Source organism: Muntiacus reevesi, chromosome 2 (genome assembly GCF_963930625.1).
Source record: "Muntiacus reevesi chromosome 2, mMunRee1.1, whole genome shotgun sequence".
Lineage (NCBI taxonomy): Eukaryota > Metazoa > Chordata > Mammalia > Artiodactyla > Cervidae > Muntiacus > Muntiacus reevesi.
Genome location: NC_089250.1, coordinates 165,721,167 through 165,748,903, shown reverse-complemented (window position 1 = coordinate 165,748,903; position 27,737 = coordinate 165,721,167). Strand labels below are relative to the sequence as shown.

The following is a 27,737-nucleotide window of genomic DNA, read 5'->3' as shown; positions in this document are numbered from 1 at the left end:
TACCATGATTAAATAAGTTTTTATTGTCACATTTAACTGCTTTGTCAGATATACATTGTAGGTTTCAGTATGGCATAAAAATAAAAATATTTTCCTGAATGTCAAAATCTGAACAGAGGAGATGGTGATGGCACTTAAAAAAAAAATTCACACTGGTGCTGAAGCTGCTAGAAGGTAGCTGATAAACACTGGAACACATTTGCAGATAAAGCGGTCTGCAACATTTCAAATCAAACGGCAGTGGTATAAGGCCAACGAAACTGGAGAGTAGGAAGATACAGACCCCGTTGAGTAGCTATCTGAAGGACGGCAGTTTGAGCACTTAGTTTCCAGTCAGACTAAACTTCTTTCCTACAAAATGAAACTACTTTTCCAGAACCTGGATTTTAAGCCTCCTTAACAACTTCCTTATTCTTACAGGTCGCAACTAGTCCAAAGAAAGGCAGTTATAATCCATGGCATTAGCTTCGTGGGCTGACCCTGCCGTAAATGGGGGTGGAGGGGTCTTGTCATTTCCAAACCAGGAGCCTGTCATGCTTATGAACGTCTGCAGTGGTTTCACACATCCTGGGCAAAACTAGAAAACAAGCAGTAATTAAATAAAAATGTTAAGTGCATCCCCAAGGAAAGTCTACACACATTCCACAGCTATATGCCAAATGGTAACTTAAAAAAGTATGGTCATTCCGATTGGAAATGAATCTCTATTCAATAACCAAGCTTCCCAAACAGTTTATTAAATGTCTTTCTTCCACAAATAAAACTAACACTAGGATTTGTCAGAAGATCTACATGAATTATCTCCCTTACGTACGAACTTGGCTAAATCCGCTGTGTCTGGAGTCTGTTCCTCATAAAACTCAGGTCTGGAACGTAACTCCTTTCTCTTATACTGCTGTGTGTCCTTCATTTAAGACTCCAGAACAGAGACCGTAAATGTGGCTAGTGCAACATAGCAGTCACTGGAATTCCCCGAAAGAAAAATAAGTAATTTATTTTATGACGTACTTATTTGGATGATTACTTACTGGTAATTAGTATTTCTACTTTTTTTTTTTTTAAAGGCAACCATTTTAAGTGACAATACATATCAGGCTAGTAGAAAAAAGTGGAAACAAAGCCCTCTCTTTTGATCTCACAAAGTCATGCAGACAAAAGAAGGTACATCTGATTTGTTCCAATCTCGGAAATTATCAAAATTTCTTTTCTGGCAAAGATGAATTTGGCTCATCATAGAAAGAAGGTTCTTTGAAGGCTGCTGCTTAACTAGCTTCCCTTTGAAAGAGTAAATTTCAAGGCATGACAGTGCAAGAGGTAAGGATTTGATTTATAGAACATTTATAGACTAATTGTGCTTAGTCTCTGATTTCCAAACTATTTTAAAGAACAGAAGCTACGTTGATAAGTTTATCTTTGCCTAAATTTACCAGTACATCCATGAATCGCACCAGAATTCGGACAATTTGATTATCTTAATGACTCTGTTGTGAGCCCTGCACATTGCGTCCGCAGGTGAGGACTCCCCGCATGTGAGGCTCCTCCAAGGTCTGTGCCCAAAAACTCTTGTCTTGGGGAGTCCAGGGGCCTGAGAAAGCAGTTCTCTCCCCCAGAGGAAGTCCTCAACACTCTCTCAATGAGCGATTAAGAAAAACAGTGCTAACTGGAGAGTCCCTTGCGTTCAGTTAAATCTGGGAGGTCTGAGTGTTCCTGGAGCCCCCGTCGGGGTGTGTCACGGGGCGAGAATCCCTTGAATGTGAGTATTCACTGTTAGGGGGCTCTGTAGGGTCAATCAAATTCTCATAATCACTGTCGTCTGACTCCTCAGCACTGTCTCCAACTGCTCTGTGGGGAGGAGGGGCGTCCGCTCCACTTCCAGGGTATTTCAGTCCAGCACTGGTGGAGGCATAACTGGAGGAGCCCACAGCTTGAGGTCGAGGCATAAAGATGCTGGTCTCCATGCGAGAATGGCTCAGAGTACTTTCTTGATTATTTGGGTGAAGATCAGAATAAGGCGGAGGCGGGTCTGAGGCCTCTGCGTCTCCAAGAGTACTTCGGCCTTCCACTGTGAACCCTGGATAGGGCATCCGAGGGCTGAAGGCGGGGTCCACGCTCTCAGACGGCATCTGTCGGCTCACCATTGCCTGCTGCAGTCCTGGGTGGGAAGAGGAAGGAAACCGTCACAGCTTTGCATGTCAACATGTTCAGCGGTCGACCTGACTGCTCTGAAAATGGCAACAAAGCAGTGCAATTTACCATTACTGTGAATTACTGTACATTTGCACAGTATTTCATAATTTTCAAAAGCCTCGGAACAGCTCTCTGAAGTACTACCGTCATCATTAATATTACCATCTGTTATGCAGGCAAAGGACCAGAGGTCAGAAAGATCAGGTGACTTCACTAAGAGGACAGCTAGAAGTGGGGGCTCTGATACCCAAACACAGGTCTCTTAACTCCAGGCCCAGTGCTATGACCCTCACCTGCTGCTCACTGTGCGTGGAGACCATGGGGACAGAGGATGAAATCGATCGCTGTCCCCACCCTTGGAGGTCATCTGAATGTGAGTTTTTCCTTAATAGACCTCACATCAAAAAAAAAACAAACAAAAAACCTTCTCAACAACTACTTGTCACAACATTCTTAAACATCTCTTCTCCTTGGAAGTTCAAAGCCCTGGGACTTCCCTGGTGGTCTAGTGGCCAAGATGCTGCACTTTCAATGCTGGGGGCCGGAGGCCAATCCATGTCCGGGAACTAGATCCCACATGCTGCAGCTAAGAGTTTGCATATCGCATGAAGACTGCATCTCCTGCACGCCACAGCAAAGACATGGCCCAACCAAAGAGACAAATATTAAGGAAAAAAAAGTTCAGAAGCCAATACAACATTGTAAAACTTTTTTTAAAAATTCATTTTAAAAAACAGGGAGTTCAAAGCCCTGTGTTAGGTACTAGGCCATAACTTTACTGCATTTTTATGGTGGTAAAACTGAAACAGTCATACATCTATGAGTCTATGGCCTTTAAATTGTTTTCAAGTACATTTAAAAATATAAAAATGATTTGTACAAAATTTAGAAAAGAAAAAAAAAAAGAAAATCACCCACAATTCTATCACTCAGATAAAACTGCTAAAATTTTGATGAGAAAATTGAAAGATTTGGGTTAAAAGACACACACCTCAGGTGTCAACAGAGAGGCACCCCACTTCTCCAAATGCCAGCTCTATCACCAGCTCTGTGCGTGTCTGTGTGTGTCTGTGTGTGTCCATGATTTTTATCTTATTTATTCGGCTGCACTGCGCAGCAAGCAGGACCTTAGTTCACCAAACAGGGATGGGATCTGTGCCCCCAGCAAGGGGAGGAGCCAAAGTCTTAACCTCTAGTTAGATCTAGTGAGTTTCATAAAAAAGAATGAAATAATGCCATTTCCAGCAACATGGATGGATCTACAGATTATCATACCAAGTGAAGTCAGACAAATACCACTGATATTACTTACACATGGAATAAAAAAAAAAAACCAAAAACGGTACAAATGACCTTACAAAACAGAAACACGCTCACAGTCATAGAAAGCAAATATGGTTACCAAAGGGTTGGCGGGGAGGATAAATCAGGAGTCTGGGATTAACAGATACACACTCCTGTACGTAAGACCCATAAACCACAAGTCCTACTGGATAGCACAGTGAGCTATAGTCAGCATCCTGTAATAACCTATAATGGAAAATAATCTGAAAAAAAAAATCTGAAAAATAATCTGAAAAAAATTATTTTTCAGATATATATATACACACACACACACACACATACACACACACAGCTGAATTACCATGCTGTACTGAAACTAACATGATATTATAAATCAATTGTACTTCAATAAAAATAATATTTTTAAAAATCTGGTGGTATTATAGCACATATGTCTGTCACCATGCTGGAGTTAATAGATTCTTGGGCCTAATTCTCATTTAACCAGCTGGTTCCTTAATGTAATGGTATCTGGCCACCCACTGCTATCAAAAACTCGACATTTAAAGTCTTTGCCGAGACCCTGCCCCGTGAATCAAATATAAAGTTAACATAATTTTAGGTAGCTCTTTTATGAGGCCCCAGTGAACAGAGGACACAGTTCCTATGTCCTAGGCATGCCAGGGTTAACTTGGTAAGAAACATCACATCTACTGTACACAGATCACTTCTTGGGAATTATTCTAACTTGCTTCAGCCTTTCTACCATTGGTCTTTTTTCTTCCACTATGAGACTTGAGAAGGACACCATGAAAAACAGTACTGCGCTTCTGGAAAAGTCTAAAGACAAGGGAATGCCCTGTCCCAAGCAGCCTAACTTGGGGCCTAATGAGTGTAGAAGAATGCATGTAATTTATCATATAATTTGAAGTTTAAGACCAGACATTTCCCTGATACTCAGGAGTAAAATGAATAGGAAGCTCACGTCTTTCTTGTTCCTTTTCATTCTTCCTCTGAGTGATCTGTCTTCTTAATTTGTTCACTTCTGCCTGACAAGATTCAACAACTCGCTCACTCTTTTCCACGTCTGCACACACTGCCTGAGGGAAAAATGACAACAAGAACAATTAGTTTCAAATCCAAGCATGAGGCATTTCATAAAGACAGCATCGATTATGACCCTAAGAAAAATCTGTACACTTTATTACGTTAAAAAATAGACATTTCCCTGAGGTACAGAACAAAATCATGAAGGCCCAAGAGACCAGTACCACTGTTACTCACTGAACTGCTTTCTTAGTTATGTTAAGATGATTATGCTACTTAGCTTATACATTCTTGAATATGAATCTTTCTCTTGCTTACTCATCTTTATTTATATGAAAAGGGAATTTTTGGTATTAGTCTAGCATAGGGTTTCTCAGGTGTTCTGGTAAAGGACCTGACTGCCAGTGCAGGAGACCTAAGAGACCTGGGTTTGATCTCTGGCTGGAAAGCTCCCCTGGAGGAGGGCATGGCAACCCACGGCAGTATTCCCGCCTGGAGAATCCCAGGGACAGAGGAGCCTGGCGGGCTGAGTCAGACCCGCCTGAAGGGACTCAGCACAGGAGAGTCTAGCACAGGAGGATGCACAAAAGAAAGGCGTGAGATGCTTCCAACTTCTATTTACAGTCAACAATTAAGCCTCGGATCACACACAGACTTATTTAACAGAAACTGCAACGAGGAAAAGCTGAAAAAGAACTTGACTTTGAAACTTATTTTCTTTTCCAACTTCCCCTCGTCAATGTACTTTAACCATTGCTATCAGGGCATGGACGTGACACTGGCGTGTGCAGGGCAGGCCTTAAACAACAGGCGATGAAATGTCTAATACATGCCACTCTGAAGTCTGTGAGGCGGCACTGACAGTCTGCAAAGAGCATGGTCATGAATTCCCGACAAGAAGCTGCTTTTCACTGAACGTTCCTTCCATAGCAGAAATTCCAGAAATCGCATGAAAGTGGGCCAGTCACCAGTGAGTAAGGCTGGATTAAGTTCCCTGGGCTGCTATGGGGACTGTGACCCTGATTTGGAGCCTGATACTGGGATCTGCCCACTGCATGCCTTCCCCTTGGCCCCAGGCTGAACGCAGACTGCTCTCCTCTCTCTCAGCAGCTGCCTGTGCCGTTCCATTCCCTGGGCCCTCCCTCCAGGCCTGGACAGCCCCTTCAGCCCTGCCCCTCTTCTTCCTGTCCTCTAAGGCGCTTTTGTTCTCCGGGTTTCAGAGCGAATTATCCCTAAGAACACTCTGGGGCTGATGACAAGAACGTGGGAAAGTACTGCTAGCACCTGGCTCAGGGTCTGGCTTGCAGGAGACGTTCCCATAGACATTTGTTGCATGACTGCCTAGGAGTGAACAGGCTCCACTGCACCCTCCCATCAGCGGAGGCAGCTGAGGGCAGAGGAGAGAACGCGAACCAGGAGGCGAGCCGTCCTCAGCTACCACGGGTGCCTGCGGGCGCGGTCTCTGCCTAGAGGCCAAGGGATGCGACAGCTGTGTCCTTAGCGATCCTTCCTTAAACTGGGAACACATTTCTCTAGGGAAAACGCTGTCATTAAGGAGGTCACAAGTATTTAAAAGAGTGATATTAAAACTGTACTTCAGAGTCTCTATGGCAGGCACATACTGAGTGAGACAGGCTTTCATAGGCTGGTATGAGTAACTACTCCACACATCTGATATCATTTGGGAACTGATTTTTGGACCACAATTCATTTGTCAGTTAGGAGATTATTAAAAATTAAAGTAGAATTTAAAAAGCATTTGGGAACTAGAAATATGATGAAAACTAGTAAACGCATCGGTTACCTGCACTTTCTCCTGAAGCGCATTATAAACCTGATAAATCGCCCTGATGTCTTTCATTACTCCGTCCTTGTCAAAAAAGTCAGTACTAGAAGACAGACAGAAACAAGATTCACAAAGCGATTAGAACTACAGTGAACTGGAAGGCATTTTCCTGTCATTTCTACCTTAATCTGTTAATTACTTGAATGCTGCAACCGCAGGGTGACAGTGTTTCAGCAACAATGCCCATGTCCCTAGGGTTACAGAAGAGAAAGAAGAGAGAACCCCTTTGCCAAGACCACTGAGAAACAGTAGTTATTTTTTCCCTCACCCTATACATTTTTCAGGGACCACAGTTAGCTTTCAGAACCTCAGATAGACACATAATCTACTCACATTTTTGCATCACTTGCAAAAAAAGAAAAGAAATTGTGGCAAGTGATTAAAAAAATAAATATTGATAAAAGTAAATTTTCTTTTCAATAAGCTTTCAGATTTTGGTATACAGTGGTGGCAGTCTAGAGAAAGAGAATTGCCTTACTGGATTTTTCAGTGTTAATCATATCAAATGATGTCACATTTCTCCACAAGCATAGTTAGCAAAAGAAAGGAAACACATTCATTTTACCTTTCAACTTACCCATGTTCTTTAATAACTTTGGCATAACTCTGAGAAGTATTTGGCACTGAAGATACTTTATACTCTTGCTGGCTAGTATTGCCTAGATTGGGAATAGCAAGGGATATCCTTTGATTATACCTGTGGGGGAATGAAAGAGAGACAGAGATCATGTTGAGAGCACTCCTCTACTTAAGGAATGGGTCTTGCCAACAGGAGCTCGAGTCTCTGCATTGAGAACTAACAGAAGATCTCACAGAGAATCCACTTCCACAGACAACCTAGCGTTACGTTAATTAGAAAATTTTTCACTTCCCTTAAAGTAGAACTTAATTGTAAACTCCCGAAGGCAGAGGTTAGCTCTTCTACATTTCCAGCAACGGACAAGAATGCTGAGGTGGTTTTAGGTGCTCAAAAACCTACTGAATAATTAATGAAATCTTAGCAGTGGCTATTTAACAACTAATATTTATTTTTCACTGATGCTGATTTAATTTATTCTACTATAAATGAACTTCTGTAGGAAACCTTTCTGTCGTTTACCAACATACCATGATCAAATGATCTTTCTTTTTGCTTTAACAAGTTCCTATGCAAAACCCTCATTAGCCAGTAGGTGGATCAGTTTTACAATTTTGTCCCTGAAATCTAGGTTTTAAAATTATAATCAGATTTACAGCACAATAGAACTATATTTGTATATAATGGATTATGGAGAAGCAAATGATAATTTCCAGCTGTTTATTCCTGTAAGAATTGAGGCATCATGAATGTCTTCCTAATGCTTCTTGACTCAAAAACTATTTTAATTTATATAATTAACTGACAGGAAAGTACCTTCTCTATCACAAAGAAAACCAGCTACCGGACAGTTATAAACACTCTTCTTTAAAGATGCTATAAAATGCTTATTTTCAAAGGCACAAATCTCAAGTACTTGTATCAACATCTCGCCTCTTTACGTGCGGCTGGAGGGAATGCTTTCTTTACCTTCGATTTGGTCTAAAGAGAACATATTCTAAAGCGTGGGTGGAGTTGTTGGCGGTGGAGATGAAGCTGAAGAGGAGGAAGACGAGGTCGGGCGCCCCGAGGATGCGGGTGAGCTGCTTGTGGATCACCTGCTCTCGGTACGACATCTGCTGCTGCGTGTTTCTCCGGAACCGGTACCACCCGATCACTTTCTGCGATGGACACAGAAGAAGGAAGTATTAAAAGTTGCATGAAAGCCCACAAGTTTCATTCTGAAGGCATTCGCACAATCATTCATACCAAATTTATGCACAATAGCTCAAAACCGAAAACCACTCAACTGTCCCATCAACAGGCGAATGGATAAATTAAAATGTGGTGTATGCACACACTGGACTTCTACTCAGTGACACAAAGGAAGAAACACCCACATACGCAACACACATGAATCCCAAGTAATTATGCTGAGTGAGAGAAGCCAGAACAATAACAACAAAAATTATCATCATCATAATAGCATAGGCTACAGGATTCTTTTGGTTTGTTTTTTTTGGCCACGCTGCACGGCTTGTAGGATCTTAGTCCCCCAACCAGGACCGAGCCTGGGCCACAGCGGTAAAAGTGCCAAGTCCTAATCACTGGACTGCCAGGGAATTCTCAATCTAACACTCGACGGCATGTAAAATTCTAGAAAATGAAAATGACATAAAGCAGATCAGTGGATGACTGGGGCAGAGGTGAGAAGCAGGGATCAGAAAAGACCATGAGACTTTGGCAGGGACAGATATGTTCATTATCTTACTCTGATGGTGGTTTCATGCATATATACATATATCAAAACTTATCAAAGTATATGCCCTAAATATACACAGTTTACTACATGTTAATTATACTTTAATACAACAATTTTAAAAGGTTAGCTTTGTCAGTGATGACTATACCAGAACTTAAATTGGTATGTGATTTAAACCGACAGGCTCTTTGGAAGAACATTTGCACAATGTGATCTGCTGGATGTACGGAAGATGAGAGGCCTAAGAGACACCTGGGAGCTTGCTGGGCCCAATGCAAACCTGCAGAATAGGAACTTCCAAGGGTACAGTCAGAAATCTGAATTTAAGATACATTTTTAAGTTTTTTCTTATGTATAACTAAAGTTTGAAAACCTCTGTTGTGGAGACACTTTAATTCTTTATAGGAAGAATAATCTTCCATAGCTTCTTTCTTTAAAACAAACTCTTTGAGTGAAAATCCTGTTTTAAGAAATGAAACTAGTTTAAAGTTGTCAGTGTCGTATTAAAATTAATAGTAAATTTAGATTACATTTTGGAAACTTTCACAAAGGAAGGAAGTCAATCAACCTTTACTGTTACAATTATTTTCACTAATTATCACAACAACCCTGAGAGGTGAGTAATGTTTTCTGCAGAGTTCATATCACATGCAAGGAATTACAGGGAGCAAAGTAACACTGCCTGCTTTTAAGGAGTACTACTGAAGATAAAGCATAATTCTAATTATATTGAAGCAATTAATTCTGGTATTCTTTAAATATAAAGAAAACTCAAACACCTTGGACAGTATAAATCTTTACAATAGAGTGAAAAGTAGTTTTCCTTTAAAAAAATAAAAACAAAAAGCAAGTAAGAAAAATTATCAACTGGCTAGAGCTACTAGTATCAAAGAACATGGCATTATTTCACTCTGAGTCTCGGCACTTTGAATTTAACTTGGGATTAGCTCCCCTGCAGGACTGGGTCACGTCTCACACCCTCTGCATTCCTGCAGAGGCCTGAGCAGCGGTCAGCACACGGCCGTTCTCATGAAATACTTGCTGATTAAAGAATCAAGTCAAGTGGTGACTGGATGGATACTAACTTTTCATTTACACTGACTCTACTTGTTTGATTCCATTTGTACTTTCTGAGAAGCAGAAAGCCTTGTAAATTTACTGTGGATATCAATTTATTCATTTGATATTTGCAAAAAAGAGAACCCTCTTCATTGTGATCAGAGGTAAGATGCCAAAATAATTCACACTGGTGATAGGTACAATTGTACCTTTTACAGCTAATAACGTGGTTGCAAGGCTATCGAGAATCAAGGTTACTGATGCGGAAGAGCACATTTTTGATAGCTATTTTTGGGCCATGATGAAAAATTACGAATGTCTTTCCCTAAAACCTTATCTCTGCTGAAGCTTCAGACAATATTTCACAAAGACTCTCCTCTCTACTCTCCATGCTAGACATTCACTTACATTTTCTGGAGGCAAACAATTATCCTCAATACTGAGTACATTTGTCATCTTTAACCTGTGTTCTTTTTGGCCTTATGGTAATATTAAGATGGCAGTTATGTTTATCATTATCTGTTTCAGAGCAGATGCTTTCAGGAAGGCAGAAATCCTCCTCTCACTTGCTTTTTTTGGCCTGAGCCCAAAACCTGAGGCTGGTGGAAACTTTGTAAACATAATATGGCTTCTGCCAGGGCAGTAATTGAGCAGGCAACCAGGCTGCACCTACAGGGGAATTTCTCATATGAAAAAACATAGGCCTCTATCTTAAACCCAACTTTTAAAAAAAATTTAGTAATGTTGTAAGGTTCCTATATTTGACAGCCACAAGTTTTCAGTAAACATTTTTCTATATATTTTATATATTAATTGGTATTGTGACAAAAATCTTTATTAGGTTGTGTATTCTAATGGATTGTCTTAGGACTCAAGAAACTTTTAAAATTACTACATACTTATTTTATGAGTTCAAATCACTGAACTTTCCTTTGTAGGATTTTTCTTTTTTTCGGTGGTGGTGGTAGGGGGGCTTCCCTGCTCCACTTGTAGGATTTTGGCTCCCCCACCAGGGACTGAACTCTGGCAGCCCTCAGGGCCCGTGGCAGTGAGAGCGCAGAGTCCCAACCACTGGACCACCAGAGAACTCTTCAGTTCAGTTCAGTTCAGTTGCTCAGTCGTGTCCAACTCTTTGCAACCCCATGGACTGCAGCATGCCAGGCTTCCCTGTCTATCACCAACTCCCAGAGCTGGCCATCGAGTCATGCCCATCGAGTTGGTGATGCTATAAAAACATCTCCTCCTCTGACGTCCCCTTCTCCTCCTGTCTTCAATCTTTCCCAGCATTAGGGTCTGTTCCAATAAGTCAGTTTTTCACATCAGGTGGCCAAAGTACTGGGGCTTTATTCAGCTTCAGCATCAGTCCTTCCAAAGAATATTCAGGACTGATTTCCTTTAGGATTGACTGGTTTGATCTCCTTGCAGTCCAAGGGACTCTCGAGAGTCTTCTCCAACACCACAGTTCAAAAGCACCAATGTTTTGGTGCTCAGCTTGCTTTATGGTCCAGCTTTCACATCCATACATGACTAGGGAAAAAACCACAGCTTTGACTAGATGGACCTTTGTTGCCAAAGTGATTTCTCTGCTTTAAATATATGCTGTCAAGGTTGGTCATAGCTTTTCTTCCAAGGAGCAAGCATCTTTTAATTTCATGGCTGCAGTCACCATCTGCCATGATTTTGGAGCTCAAGAAAATATAGTCTGTCACTGTTTCCACTGTTTCCCCATCTATTTGCCATAAAATGATAGGACCAGACGCCATGATCTTAGTTTTTTGAATGCTGAGTTTTAGGCCAGCTTTTTCACTCTTACTTTCAGTTTCATCAAGAGGCTCTTTAGTTCCTCTTCACTTTCTGCCATAAGGGTGGTGTCATCTGCATATCTGAGGTTAATGATATTTCTCCCGGCAATCCTGATTCCAGCTTGTGCTTCATCCAGGCCAGCATTTCACATGATGTACTCTGCATATAAGTTAAATGAGCAATGTGACAATATGCAGCCTTGACATACTCCTTTCCCAATTTGGAACCAGTCTGTTGTTCCATGTCCAGTTCTAACTGTTGCTTCTTGACCTTCATACAGATTTCTCAGGAAACAAGTCAGGTAGTCTGTTTTTCCCATCTCTTGGAGAATTTTCTGCAGTTTGTTGTGATCCACACAGTCAAAGGCTTTGGTGTAGTCAATAAAGCAGATGTCTTCCTGGAACTCTCTTGCTTTTTCGATGATCCAAAGGATGTTGGCAATTTGATCTCTGGTTCCTCTGCCTTTTCTAAGTCCACCTTGAACATCTGGAAGTTCTTGGCTTATGTACTGTTGAAGCCTAGCTTGGAGAATTTTGAGCATTACTTTGCTAGCATGTGAGATGAGTACAATTGTGTGGTGGTTTGAACATTCTCTGGCATTGCCTTTCTTTGGGATTGGAATGAAAACTGATCTTTTCCAGTCCTGTGGCCATTGCTGAGTTTTCCATATTTGCTGGCATATTGAGTGCAGCACTTTCACAGCATCATCTTTTAGGATTTCAAATAGCTCAACTGGAATTCCATCACCTCCACTAGCTTTGTTTGTAGTGATGCTTCCTAAGGCCCACCTGACTTCGGACTCCAGGATGTCTGGTCTACATGAGTGATCATACCATCATGGTTATCTGGGTCATGAAGATCTTTTTTTGTATAGTTCTGTGTATTCTTGCCACCTCTTAATATCTTTTGCTTCTGTTAGGTCCATACTGTTTCTGTCCTTTATTGTGCCCATCTTTGCATGAATTGTTCCCTTGGTATCTCTAATTTTCTTGAAGAGATCTCTAGTTGTTCCCATTCTGTTGTCTTCCTCTATCTCTTTGGAAGGTTTTCTTATCTCTCCTTGCTATTCTTTGGAACTCTGCATTCAGATAGGTGTACCTTTCCTTTTCTCCTTTGCCTTTAGCTTCTCTTCTTTTCTCAGTTATTTCTAAGACCCCCTCAGACAACCATTTTGCATTTTTGCATTTCTTTTTCTTGGGGATGGTCTTGATCTCTGCCTCCTGTACAATGTCACGAACCTCTGTCCATAGTTCTTCAGGCACTCTATCAGATCTAATCCCTTGCATCTATTTGTCACTTCTACTGTATAGTCATAAGGGATTTGATTTAGGTCATACCTGAATGGTCTAGTGGTTTTCCCTATTTTCTTCAATCTAAGTCTGAATTTTGCAATAAGGAGTTCATGATCTGAGCCACAGTCAGTTCCCAGTTTTTGCTGACTGTGCAGAGCTTCTCCATCTTTGGGTGCAAAGAATATAATCAATCTGATTTTGGTGTTGACCATCTGGTGATGTCCATGTGTAGAGTCTTCTCTTGTGTTGTTGGAAGATGGTGTTTGCTATGACCAGTGTGTTCTCTTGGTAAAACTCTATTAGCCTTTGCCCTGCTTCATTCTGTACTCTAAGGCCAAGCTTGCCTGTTACTCCAGGTATCGCTTGATTTCCTACTTTTGCATCCCAGTCCCCTATAATGAAAAGGACATCTTTTTTTGGTGTTAGTTCTAGAAGATCTTGTAGGCCATCACAGAGCTGCTCAACTTCACATTCTTTGGCATTAGTGCTTGGGGCACAGACTTGGATTACTGTGATACTGAATTGTTTGCCTTTGTAATGAACAGAGATCATTCTGTCATTTTTTAGACTGCACCCAATTACTGCATTTTGGACTCTTTTGTTGACTATGATGGCTACTCCATCTCTTCTAAGGGATTCTTGCCCACAGTAGTAGATATAATGGTCATCTGAGTTAAATTCACCCATTCCAGTCCACTTTAGTTCACTGATTCCTACAATGTTGATGTTTGCCATCTCCTGACTACTTCCAATTTGCCTTGATTTATGGATGTAACATTCCTTCCAGGTTCCTATGCAATATTGCTCTTTACAGCATGGGAGTTTACTTCCGTCACCAGTCACACCCACAACTGGGCGTTGTTTTTGCTTTGGCTCTGTCTCTTCATCCTTTGGAGTTACTTCTCCACTGATCTCCAGTAGCATGTTGGGCACCTACCGAGCTGGGGAGTTCATCTTTCAGTGTCCTATCTTTTTGCCTTTTCATACTTTTCATGGGGTTCTCAAGGCAAGAATACTGAAGTGGTTTGCCATTCCCTTCTCCAGTGGACCACGTTTTGTCAGAACTCTCTCTCAAGGAACTCCCAGGGCTTTTCAATTAAACATTAGATTTGAAGCCTGCCTAGCGGAGAATCAACTTTTGAAATTCTTCCATTAGTACTTTCTTGAGGAGCTGATGTTAATTAAAAATAATTTTTTATATCAGATACTGTTTAAAGTACATATGTATTTTTAAGCTGAACATTTTAAATTTAACTTTGTAGGTACTACTATAACCCCTTTGAGGTGAAGATGTAACTTTGTACCATTTCTGGGGAAAAATCCTCATACTAGAGTCAACAATACAGCTTTTCAGTCTAAATATTAAGTATCATCTTTTGTTTGGAGGCTAGAAATTTGGATTCTTGAACAAAAAACCTCAAAGAGTTTATATTATATATAAGGTGTCATAGGAAATACAATGAACATAAAATACAGTCCCTGCCTTTAACAAATTCCATGGAAAATAAAACCTAATTTCCAAGTAAATTGAAGAAACAAATTCCTGTCTTTTAATTGCAAAAGAAAATATAATCGTTAGTTTTAGCACAAAGCTTTAGAAAATCAAAACTGAAGATCAGCTTTTTGAATCTGGACCCCAAGAAAAGCAAAGATAACTCCAGGTAACAATCTATATTGTTCTTCTGTGTCTCAAAAGACCAAATATGATTTTATTTATTATTTTTAAAAATTCAATGACTATATTTTAATACATAACTGAAATGCAAAATACCATAGTAAATTAGCAAATCCAATGTAAAATCCTCAAGTTAATTAAGAAAAGTGTCTCTGTTTACTACTGAAAATGCTACATGGTAGAGTTCATTTTTTTTTTTTTCCAAAAAATTTCAAAATAAAATATAATGTAAAAAATTTTATTACATAAACTTTCCCCTCCTCAGCAACATCTTTGCTCCCTTTACTCAGAGTAACCACTTCTAGGTGTGGTTGGCTTCCTTCTGGATCTTTCTCTGTATACCCTCAGACTTTTGTTTTTATAAAAAGCAGGCTCAAATTATTTCACTTACAAGAAAGTGTAAGTCTAAGTCATTCATGAGAACCTCCCTTATCTTTTTAATGGCTGCTTCATATCTCATGGGCTTCCCCGGTGGAGCAGTGGTAAAGAATCCACCTCCCAATGCAGGAGACACAAGAGACAAGGGTTCAATCCCTGGGTCAGGAAGATGACCTGGAGGAGGAAACGGCAACCCACTCCAATATTATTGCCTGGCAAATTCCAGGGAGAGAACCTGGCAGGCTATAGACCATAGGGTGGTCAAGAGTCGGACACAATTGAGCACACACAAACTGTCATATTCCATAGTATGGAGGCACCAACATAATTTACTTAACCATTCCTCACTGGTGGACATTTAGATTGCTTTCAAAATTCTCACTGTTAAGCAAAGATGCAACAAACATCTTTGCTGTATTAAAAGGCCAGACTGCTGGATTTAAATCTTGGCACCAACATTCCTGCTTATAACCTTAACCAAGATATTTATCCTTAGTTGTTTCAACTGTACAATGGGGGTGATGATAACAGCCTTATGGGGTGGGTCCAAGGATTAAATGTGTCAGTACCTGAAAAGTGCTTAGTATACGGTCTGGCACAGAGCTAAAGTGTTCAATAACACAAGTTATCACACCTTTGTGCCTATTTGTCTCTGTTTCCTTGGGCCAGATTCCTGAGATGGAACTCTATATTTAAAATTCTGTTATTGCAAAACTGTCTCCCTAAATGTCTATATCAACTTACATTCCCACCAGCTACAGCTTCCCCACTTCCCACAACCTTGCCAACACTGGATACTAGCAATCCTTTTATGCTTTTGCCAACTGGATGGACAGCAACAAAAAAAAAACAACAGTATTATGTGTTCCAATTTGCATTTCCTGATGAGAATGAACATTTTTTCCATTTACTTCTTGACCATTTATAGATTTCTTTTTTCTTTTGTGAATTTCCTGTTCATATTCTTTATTTCTTTTTTCTACTTCAAATATTTTTCCTCTATTGAAAAAAAAAATCCTGGTTATTTAATATATAGTGAATGTTCTAGATAAGTGCTTCAGTAAGGATCTTCATGAAATAAATTTTAGTTTTAGAGAGTATATAAAGCTTCATTATTTAAAATGTGAAAATAAATGGAATGAGGAGGTAAGCCGGTGGCTGGAGAATGAAGATGCTCCAGATGCCAGAAAGTACGCTTCAGGGAAATCACTTAGAATGGGGGAGTGGGACTGGGATCCCTGGGCTGCACTCACCCACTTCCCCACACCTGGGCAGGCGACCGTGTTAAGACTCTCTGCCAACACCGAGCCCTTCCTGAGTCTGTCATCACCCACAAAACGCTGTCCTTGCCCCAGACCTATCCCCACACTTTCTATGTTTCCTTCCCCTCACCTGCTTCTCTTCCTGCCTGTGCACAGACGGTGGTTCTGAGAGCCCCGACACTGGGAAGGTGCTCATCTGCTCTAACTGCTTTTGAGGCCCTTCTTCAAACACCTGAGATGTCCCACACTGATTGTTTTTATGCCCAGGTAACCTTTTAAAGGCTTTTTAACAATACATGCATCTAAAGAATGGCATTTTATTTTCTCTTTAACAAGCTTTCACTTTCATTGGTACTTTTCCTCTTCACATGGTGTTTTAGTGGCTCATCTATTTTTTGGGAATCAATATACCAAGGTAAAAAAAGTAAACCCAACACATGGCACAACAGAGTAAATTATGAATGAGACCATCACACAGCACTGCAGCAATAAAACCTTGGCTCATTTTCAATTCTATTCAGACTTGTTTACCACATATATACACAAGCAGAACATCATATGCATATGCTTACAGAAACAATAAACATATGACCTTTTGGGAAAACATCTATGTTCAATGTGAACTGAACTTGAAAGAGCAACACATCAAAAGATGTTTGACTGCAACCTACATTTTTAGGAATATTTTCCCTCATTATAAAATTAATGCATGTGTAGTAAATGTTGACAAAATTATTTTTTAAATTACCAAATAGGAAAATTAGAACCACCCAGAAGGAACTATTTTCAACTTTCTGGATTACAGTTCATGTTCTTTTTTCTCCTTCTGACTTTTACATAATGGAATCATACTCTAAATATCTAAATTTTGTTTTATTTACATACTGTAAACATTGTTTCATATCTACAGTTTACCTTTAAAATCTACTTAACAGAATTCTTCCATATTAATAACAAATCTCACGGTTTCATTTTACATTCCCTTCTGGTTTTAAGTTTGGGTGTTAAAGATTGATTTCCAAATCAGACTGGGTGACAAACAGAACATACCTTTCTCCGATCTTTAAGAATCCTGTCCAAGCTCTCTTCATTAACTTTGCTTGCATAGTCATAAAAACTGTTTTTTTAAAGAGGAAAAGTATTTTATTAAAATTACATAGTAGTTTGACAAAAATATGCTTAGCAACTTGTGTCTATGTGTCACCTAATCCTAAAAGTTGGCAATAAAGCTACAACTGCTTATCTGCAATAGGTATATAATGGCACAGTGGTAAAGAACCCGCCTGTCTATGCAGAAGGTGCAAGAGATGCAGGTTCAACCCCTTGGTTGGGAAGATCCCCTGTGGGAGGAAATGGCAACTGACTCCAGTATTCTTACCTGGAGAATTCCACGGACAGAGAAGCCTAGAGGGCTACAGTCCATGGAGTTGCAAAGAGTCAGACACAACTGAATGACTAAGCGCGCACACACACTAAGTATATAAAGAAAAAATAATCTAAATGTTTTGCTGGTATGAGGTATATTTTGCATCAAAGATTACTCAAGAGACTGCTACATTCAAAAGGTATTACTTCTGTAAGTGGAAGTGCTGATACCAAGTAATTACAAAATGTGTGGTTTCAAATGACCGTGACATCTTTTCCTTGCTTCTAAGTGTCAATTATCTATGGGGGGAAAAAAGAACACAGAAGCGCATATTCTGAGAAATGAAGAAGGGAAATGAAAATTTGTTGAATCTGCAATAAGACACTCAGCTGCATGCTTCCTCATGTTAATTCATTTCATTTCTGTCTCACTGCTGGGAGGTGTTCAGTCCAACAAGTCAACACTTTTTTTCCTCCATTTTTGTAGATAAAGATACTAAGGTTAAGTGACTTGCCCCAAATCATAGAACTGGTGGACTGAAGAGCTGGAATTTGGATCTATGTCTGGCCAGCTTCAAATTGAAGGCACTCACCTTTAAAAGAGATCCATCTGACCAGGACCCTGTGAAGAGCAGTTCGGGCATAATGATATATGACCTTTTCTATCACTGGTCCTGGTTTCAGGAATGCCACACCCGTCCTCCCCCCACCACAAGCCCAGGCCTGACAGGCAGGAAGGAGTCCAAGTTACAGCAAAAACACTGAACTGGAAGTCCGGAGATACCAGCTCCAGCTCTGCACTGCTCCTCTCTGTATGATTGTGGGCAAGTCACTTGAAGCTCGCTGGCCTCCACTTTTTTTTTTTTGCAAAATAGTGAGTTTGGAGCAGACATATGATTTCCATGGTTTCTTTCAGTCCTACGAATGACGAGTCTATGATTTCCATTATGAGTCTATGGGTCTACGTCCTGGGTATTACTTTACTGACAGTGGTTTAAGGAACTCCTGAGAAGGACAAGGCAGGGCACACCCAGCCAAGGCTCAGACGGTCAGGGCCACACGACGGGACCCTCTCCAGCCCAGAGCCAGGCTGTGCGTGGCCCCGGGCCTGAGCCACTCGCTGACTGCTGCGCCAGCAGCCAGCGATCTCACTGCTCTGAGATGCTCTTCAGAGGAACTGCTGGCTCCTGGTCCGCTTTCCGCTCCTCTTCAGTTACATGTGAGGCCAAGGGTGAGGTTCTCAGCTCTCGTGGGGCTTTGTTCACAGGTAACAATCCTCTGAAAGGAGGGGGAAGTCTGTGTGGGAGGGGTGGGGACAAGACGGGCAGTGGGCACAGTGTGAGTCTCCAGGGTTCCTGGGTGCAGACGGGTGGGAAGTTTAGGTCAGCTGAGGATGGGAGCGGAGTCAGGGAAAGCTGCCGTGAAGACACGGCAGGAACAACCAGGCACAGGGGCCGGCGGTGTCAAGGCAGCAGGTGCTGACCCAGAACGCTGACTCCAGCTGGTATGGGCAGAAGTGCAAGGGCAGGACTGGCCTGGCTTTTCACAAGGTAGAAGAGCAGGGCCTCGGGGAGTTTCAAGAAACACAAGCGTGGAGGTCATCATATCTGTCAACAGGTGGAAGGGCTGGGTGCTCCGGAAGGAGGCAGAGGCCTGGACTGCAGCCTGGGGAGCAGAGGTCCGGCGGAGGCGACATGCTGGTCACTTTCTCCCTCGCCTTGGCCTCCACGGGTGTCCCTGTCACTTGCTCTCTCCCTTTGAATGTCTCTCCTCCTGTTTCTTTCTTTCTGTCCTTTAGTTGGTCATAATATGCAACTGGTATATATTAACTTAAACTCAAAAACGTAAGCTTTATGTTCCCTTTCCTTAATTTTAAAGTTGTACACTGAACACTTTTTATCCCTCTTACAATATGCTTTTATCTCTATGTGATCCTTGATGAACTGCTTTCTATATGGTTGATGAGCCCATGCTAGGAAGACTGGCAGGAAGGCTTCCATTTTAAACCACTGAGGCCAAGATTTATCTGCCCTCCCTTCCCCTTTTTCTAACTTAACACAGTGCTATACACACACATCTGACACTCAGTAAATCAGTGAACTTGGACCTCCTCAGTTATACTTAAAACACTACAGCCATAGTCAGATACATGTCTGAGTACATTAGTTTTCAATCAATTAATCTTTTAGTAAGGATGAAAAGCTACAAAGAAGGATGTGGCTTACCTAAAAAGTTTTGAACAAGGCTGATGGTTATGGATTTCTGTAATCAGAAAGAGGAAATACATCTCAGTTAATTATGTAAGATACAGACAACTATAAAATAGCTCAGGATTTAAAAGAAACTTTACACCCAAATCTCAGACAATAAAAAGACATTTTCCTCTCCCAAAGAGTGTATACACTGGTGAAGGCAATGTGTCTCCTTAACACTTAAACTCAGGGACACGCTCTCAGGACAAAGTAAAACGGCAAACGACGGTCTGGTCCATCTGTCGGCGTGCGATCAGCCCACGCCTGAAAGCTTTTATTCAGGATCACACAGCTATTGTGTGCTCCTAGTCAGTCTTACCTTTTTCCAAGAGCAAAAAGGAACCACTGATTCAAAGCATTTAATCGAGGTGGATAAAAGCTGTGAGGACAGCTTGAGGAAAGGAGGGCCTTAACCACTCTGCCATCAGCAACCCACTAACAATGCAGGACAACTGGGCCAAGTGTTTTGAAGGGGAAGGGTGAAAACTCTGGAAGTTTGTTAGCCCTTTCAAAGCTTTTCAGCACAAGGGAAACAGCCATTTATAAGGCAGAGCCAAACAACTTCTGAAAAGATTGCTGTGATTTACTGTAGTGAACCATTTCTTCATCAGGGGGCTTAGGGTCTGGGTTGACGTACAAGACCATGGGACTAATTAACCACTCAATTCTATTAACAACATTCTCCTGGCCAGCGACTCATCACCTGCTGCTTATAAAGTCATAGCCACAGAGTTCCAGGCTGCAATTTTAACTCAATTAAAATGAAACCACAACCCTGAAGGACACTGGGCTATGCCCATCAGCTTCTGTACTGATGAGTGCTGCCAAAACACACAAAAATGCCAGTACTTCCACAGGGAAGAAAAGATTATTTGCCGAGTATAACTGTCGACATAGTTATACAGATGCAAACTGGAAAATATCATCTAGAAATCCTCTCTTTTTATTACCAAAAATGATACAGTATACCATCAGAAGTTATTTCAGAGATACTGTCAGTAAAGTAATTAGACTGCAGAACATCTCTAGTAAAAATGTTAACTAGAGTTCAGGGGAAGGAAAAAAAAAGTCCTCATCTTCTACTTGAAAGGAAAGAATATTTTGTTTAAAAAAATCCCCAGAGTAAATTCTGAACTCTGAAGACACACTCCTGTCATCAATCCACCCCAGCAGACTTCCTTCATGATTTATAACCTGGATGAGAAGCATACTGAAGATATGCTCGAGATACCACACTGTATTCTCTACAGGGTCAGAGCTTTCTCCTACTAGATTCTGTAATGCCTAACTAAGCACTCCATGGAGAAAACAGGGTGATGCTTTCAAACACGATTAAGCTGCAGACTGGTGTGACGCTGGCAGCCGTGACAGCTGCCAGGCAGACTTCTGGAAGCAGGGGAGCAGGGCGGCCTGGCCTGGGATTGCAGAGTTCCGGAGGCCTCCACAGAGCTCGCCTGCCTGGCGGAGCCCTCTTCACATGTGCAGGGTGTTTCCCGCACCCCTGTGAACACCCCCATGGGGACGCGCTGCTGGGCCGGCTCATCTTCCTGTCGCTGCTTCTCCTGCTGGTGGGTGGGTCGAACAGCCCCTCTCATCCCCGCTTCCATCTTTCCAGGAACTGCTGCTGCCCTCACCTCGTTAGCTAAGTGAGCTCTCGCGTTGCTCTCTCCTCCCAGCCACTCCCGGCACGAGGGGCGGACAGATGCACTTCAAGTGTGTGAGCACCTCTTTAAAAATGAATGTGTTCAAGACGGGTGCTCCCTCAAAGTATGGCAATTCATATCAAATCCTCCTTATTGTGCAGAGTCAGGGAAAGGTGTCCGTGTGTGGATTCAGGCATTTTCAACAAATACGAAATTGGGTCAATTTATTATTTTGAAATATGCTGGAGGTTAAACTATCCAGAAAATTTCTTTGCACTAGTGGTTTGAAATACCTCTCCTGGTACATTCGTTATCTAACGCTTGGCCCTTTAATCCAGGTTTTCCAGGGTCCCAGTTTACATTTTCTAATAGTGATGTGTATTTATTTTGAAATGAAAAACACCACCAAAAAAAGAGAAAAAGACTACAATGATAACCATACATTTAATACTAGCAAATTCTCTGTTATGAGACCTATGATTGTTTCAAACAATAAATTGAATGTAGCTAATAAATTAAACATTGTACAGCAAAAGAACGTCGTCATCATGGCCCTATATTACCTGGGTCTCTCTAGCTGCTGGCACGTCTCCGTATCTGTAATACCATGGGAACTGGCATTTATGAATCAAAGATAAGAGTACACTATGCTGGAGAATTTAAATTACTTTACTATTCTGTTTCCTCAAAGATAAATAAACAGCCAGAACACTCACCAGAAATGCTACTTTTGTGATCATGCCAGGCAAGAGCTCTTTCTTGCATGGTGTGCCGTCAGGTCTTTCTGGCAAACCCTCATACACCACATTAGTTTTGAAAACCCAAGTGCAAACAATGAATAATTGCACAGATGGCCAATGAAACCGAGTTCTCTATTTTAGGATTTTTTAAAGAGTTAAGCAAGACAAAACATAAAAATAAAACCTCCGTGAAAGAGCAGCTACACCACAGCATGTCAAATATCAAGTATTTATTTACCAAGTCAGTATTGTGGGGAGTGGGTTTCATAGTTTTGGTTCTTTAGGAGACAGCTGTCTCTTGTCTTCCCTGACCCTCACCACCTCAGTCCTCACCCTGGCCCCAGCCCAGGTACTAGAAGGCTACGAGAACAGGCCGAAATCAATGCTTTGGCCTCAGCATAACCTAACCTTCCAGCAGTATACCAAAACACAAGCCACTCACCTTCACAAAATCTGTGTTGTAGTCACACAGAAGCAGGCCAGGCTCCCCGCATGTTTTATGCACTCCCTGCCCTGAGGTGGCCTGGACATACCACTCACTGGCCCCCAGCTCACCTCCCTCATGGTGTCGTTACTGATTTAACCCAATGGCATTTTTCCCCCCCAACTCATGAGATTGTCTTTGTTCCTCTCTGACAGCACTCAGCCTGCACGCGCGGTATTTCTGTAAACCTGTCTTCCTCTTCTCACAGTCCTGGAAGGCGGAGACGCACCGGACATTCCTCTCACTGCCCAGCACACGTCTCATGCACTGACTTTTTCAGTGATTGTTGGTTGCATAAATGAAAGAAACAGCCCTTGCTCTGTTTTCAGTATCAGGATATGCTGTTTGGTGATGTGCACCAGGTGCAGTTGCAAGACAGTATGATCCTTATTTATCAAAAGGAGACCGATCCAAAGAGCCATGCACCTACAAAACACCTTCATTTTCCCCAGTAAGCTCCCCCAAATTGACTGGCTTATTCCTCAGAAAGCTGTGTAGGTCTGACAAATATCTTCTCTAAACAAGTGTAAACATCTTTGCCAGATCCTTCTAGGAAGGACAGGCACAACACGTACTTTCATTATAGTATGAGGTGATGCTGACAGTGGGCACAGCCCAAGGTGCACACTCGGGGTTCACCATGGCTGTGAAGAGACATGTGTGTAATTCCACACAGCCATTCACAGGTCAGACCACTTGGGTCAGGGACAGTGTCACAAAACACCTGAACTTACAGACTCGCACTGTGGGTTTACGCTGACTTACAAAAAACATTTCATATCATTCCTAGTGAAAATAATTGGCATTGTGATCTGAGTGGCTTTCTATGTACTCTTTAAATCTATTGTTAGGTTATAATCAGTCAATGGCCAAAGAACAAAACAGGGCGCATGTATACAAGAAGAGTATTTCTCAGGTCCATGATAAGCTCTCTTACCGATTACTTGCAGAAATTCTGTGTTGCTGATTTGGGAGTCACTGATGCTGAAGGTTTCCTCTTGCCTTACCTCTCCCAGCAAAAATCCTTCCTGAAAGCAATGGAAGAAGAGAGTTGCAGCTAAAAATAAAAATGATTTTTACTGGAATTAAGAGGAATTGAGGATATTACAATTTTATAATAATTTTAACAATAATCCAAATAAGCTTGTCATGTAAACTACCATTCCACAAACCAACAGGTATACGGCTAAAGTACTTTGAGACACAGCTATTAACTGAATCGTTTGAATAAAGGATTCCATGACAAGATGAAATATTATTTTAATCCCTTCCCCTAAAACCCTGTTTTTCTGAAGTGAAAATAAATAGAGTGAATTCATCACCTAAATCCCACTAAGTGTAACAAGCAACATCAAAAAAGCTCAGGAAGAAGAAATATTCTAGGCTGCTTTCTTGAAACAGCATGTAATTTATTTCATTGTTTTAAAAACTCTGCTAATGACAACAGGGTAAGGAAAGAAGTTAATCCAATGCACAGCTACTCCTGTATGGGATGGCAGGAGAAATTAGGATTCCAGCAAAAAATTTTTTCACTAGGTCAAAGTTTTTCCCTAATAAATGCTGAGATAAATTGATTTACTCCTTTGGGAACACACACCACCATTGACTCTGGATTACTCAGCACATAACCTACTGCTTGAGCCTTTGCTATAGAGTTCAGCAGAAGCACTGCTGGAGAAGAATGTACACTCGAAATGTCAAATACCACCCCTGTGGGTGGTGAACTAAGAGGCTGTCCCAGACTTCCCCTCCTTAGGCATCCAACACGGCTTACTCCTTCCCTCCACTTGGCTCCTCACTCAAATGGCACCTTATCAGAGAGGGCTTCCCTGGAGAGTGGAGCAGAATCAAGTCTGCCACACTCTGTTCCCTTTACCCTGCATCCTCTCTCTTCTCATATTTTTCTCGTATTTCATATTTACACGTACTGACGAATGCCTGCTCCGACTAAAACATGAGCTCCCCAAGAGCTGGGATTCTGCGTTCACTGTGAACTTCAGCACCCCGCACGGTGCCCAGCACACACGAGGTGCTCAGCAAAGAGTGGCTGGAGACATTTGGGGAAACACTGTCCTTTCTATTGTAGGTTGATTCTTCAAATAAATTTCCTAGTTTAAAAAGTCCCAGTTGGAATCTGTGGGGGTGAGGATGGAGAGATAGAGGCTTTTCAGCATAGCTGAATACATACATAACTCAATACAAAATATTGAGCTAGAGGAGAGGAGTGTCATAAAAATCCCAAATCAGGCTTCGCTGGTGGCTCAGTGGTAAAGAATCTGCCTGCCAATGCAGGAGACACAGGTTCAATCTCTGGTCCAGAAAGATCCCATGTGCCGCAGAGCAACTAAGCCTATGCGCCGTTAAGCACTGAGCCCGTGCTCTAGAGCCTGGGAGCTGCAACTCCTGAGACCATGGGCCACAACTACTGAGGCCCAAGCACCTAGAGCCTGAGAAGCCATTGCAATGAGAAGCCTGTACACCTCAACTAGAGAGTAGTCCCCTCACCATAACTGCAGAAAAGCCCATGCAGCAATGAAAACACAGTAGAAAAAAAAAAATTATATATGTACTAGAGAATCCATGACTAGTAGTCTGGAAAACATGGACTAAAGAAGCTTGTTTTAGGCTATGAAAGTCTTTCATTATGAGTTCTTACTACAAAAGACAAGCCGTGCCTTTGTAACAGGTTAGAAACATTTTTCTTTAATCAAAGTGGAAAATAAAATTGAAGATTCCTACACAACTTTAGACTTTAATATATACATATTCCTAGTGTTCCATGGTCCAAGGTTGCCAAATTTAGCGAATAAAAATGCAGGATACCCAGTTAAATTTGAATTTCAGATAAATGATGGATAATTTTAATGTAAGAAATGGGATATACTTATATTAAAAAATTATTTACTATTTACTTAAAATTCAGATTTAACTGGGTGCCTTGTATTTTATCTGGCAGCCTTAGTTTGAAAAAGTCAACAATGACATCAAAACATTCTAAAGCCAAGTATAACACAGATGCTTATTTATCTATTGGTATGGATTATCTGAACCACTGTTACTTTATAAGAGAAGGCAAACTATAGTGTGTGGGCTAAATCCAGCCTAATGGCCGCTACTGTATGGCCTACAAGCTTAGAGTAAGTTTCTACACTTTTAAGTTGCTGAAATAAAAGAGAAAATGGGAGTAATATTTCATGATGTGTGAAAAATTATATAAAGTTCAGCTTTATGTCCACAAGTAAAGCTTTATGGGAAGCAGTCATTCTAATTTATTTCTTGTCTATGGCTCCTTTCTCCCTACAACTGCAGGGCTGAGTAGTTGCTACAGAGGCCACAAGGCTCAGGAAGCCTAAAATAACCACTGTCTGGCCCTTCACAGAAAAAGTCTGCTAACTCCAGCACTACAGAATAATGAGTGGCTTTAAACTAATTTCTTGCCAGGACAAAACAAGAATATACTACAAAAACAAATTCTTGGCTCTTCAACTTAAAATTATGTGAAATTGAAATTATTTTAAAGTAGTCTACATATGTAACTGTGGCAAGGTTAATATAAACAGGTATCCTTGTAGAGTATAAGATACAAGTTGCCAACTATTGCCATTGGTAAAAATTTCTATGAAGTCTGGCACCATGCCTGGCATAGTGCAGATACAAGAGAAATATCTCTTGAATCAAGTTAGTAACAATCTAAGTAACATGTAGACTGTAAAAAAAAAAAAACTAAAACTATCCACTTTTCAACAGGTTGCTTACAGTAATTTTGCTTTATACATAAACTGCGATATTACTAGGCACTCCAAGAACTAGAAAGGTTAAGAAACAGGACTGATACCATATTTAACGCTTCCATGGGACACGAGCGGGATCACAAACTACCTGTACAAGGAAATGCATTACATTATTAAAGAGCTGGCTGCAGTATCAAGAGCCTTAGTGTCCAGAGACAGGAGCTGCCTCTGGAAAAACCCATGTTGTGTGTATTTCTATGGTTGATCTCTACCACTGAACTAAAGCAATGGACGGTATAACACTTTAATGCCATCCAATTTACTAAAGAAATCACCTCTCTACGAAATCAGTTTTATTGATGGAAGCTAGGATCGCAGACATCAAACCAAACCCAGTTCCCTCTTCTGCAGTCTTCTCATTTTGCTTTGTAATGACAACACCCTCCCTCCCACTACATTTATTTCGTGAACTTAAATAATTCACTACTCAAATCATTTTAACACAATCTCAACTTGGTGGGCAAACACGTAAAGATAAAAATCATCTAATGTCATAAAAGAATTTCCATCCAGAAGCCAGGGACATTAAAAATGCACTTCCGATCACCCATACGTAAAGGCCTGTCACTTCCCTATTTTCACTAAGACTAGTTCCCGGGTCTTAAGAACATTCGCCAGGGAACTAAACATGCAACGGCAAGGCCAAAGCAGACCCTACACCGAACACTCCTGGTTACATCTGCAATTTTCATCGAGGCGAAGAAAACACACACTCGCATCTAACAAGTAAAGAGTAGTGACAGCCATGGTAACCCTCGTCGCACCCGACAACCTGTCAGACCAGAGGGCGCGGCTGGGAGCCTCCGCTCCTAAACTGAAGCGGGGGTCTCTCGGTTCCTTCCCGACCCCGGACAACCCTCACTAGTCTGAAGCCTGACTCAGGGAGGGGCAGGCGCTGGGTTTCCAGGACTAAGCGACTCCTGACACTGTCGGTGGCCGGCCGGGAAAGCCATCCCCACCGGGAGACTGCCGTCCCGGGACGGCCATGCCGATGAAAGGCACCGACTGAGGGGACGCCCATCTCGGGGCGGGGGGCGAAGGAGACCCGGGCAGCAAGAGTTCGCCGGCGGCGGGAGCCTCCCGGGTCATCAGTTCCTACGGCCAGCCCAGGGGGCGAGGGGCAAGGGGTCCCGGCTTGGCCTCAGGCGTCGGCCTAAGAACGAGGCCGGAGGCCCGAGCAGCCGCGGCGGGTTGCGGGGAGCGGTGGGGAGCCCAACACCTACGTGGTCGGCGTTGCTGTTGGCGCTGTGGAAACACACAGCGCTGAAGGTGTAGCCCGAAATGGAAGCCGCCATGATGGAAAGCTCCAAC

General features: G+C 41.7%; 1 protein-coding gene across 2 annotated transcripts; it reads right to left on the bottom strand.

Annotated features, from left to right (window-relative positions):
• ABRAXAS2 (abraxas 2, BRISC complex subunit) lies at positions 1 to 27,737 on the bottom strand. Of its 2 annotated transcripts, XR_010661566.1 has the most exons (10): positions 27,650 to 27,737; positions 23,573 to 23,663; positions 19,742 to 19,778; positions 17,202 to 17,268; positions 7,911 to 8,101; positions 6,942 to 7,061; positions 6,323 to 6,407; positions 4,457 to 4,571; positions 1,428 to 2,152; positions 1 to 577 (listed from the first exon to the last, which is right to left on the bottom strand). XR_010661566.1 is itself a non-coding variant. In XM_065923508.1 (9 exons), the coding sequence occupies exons 1-9, from the start codon at positions 27,719 to 27,721 to the stop codon at positions 1,683 to 1,685; spliced, it is 1,248 nt and encodes a 415-aa protein (XP_065779580.1). In that variant the 5' UTR covers positions 27,722 to 27,737; the 3' UTR covers positions 1 to 1,682. The 2 variants fall into 2 exon arrangements, 1 of the variants encoding a protein (XP_065779580.1); XM_065923508.1 differs by having other exon boundaries at positions 1 to 2,152.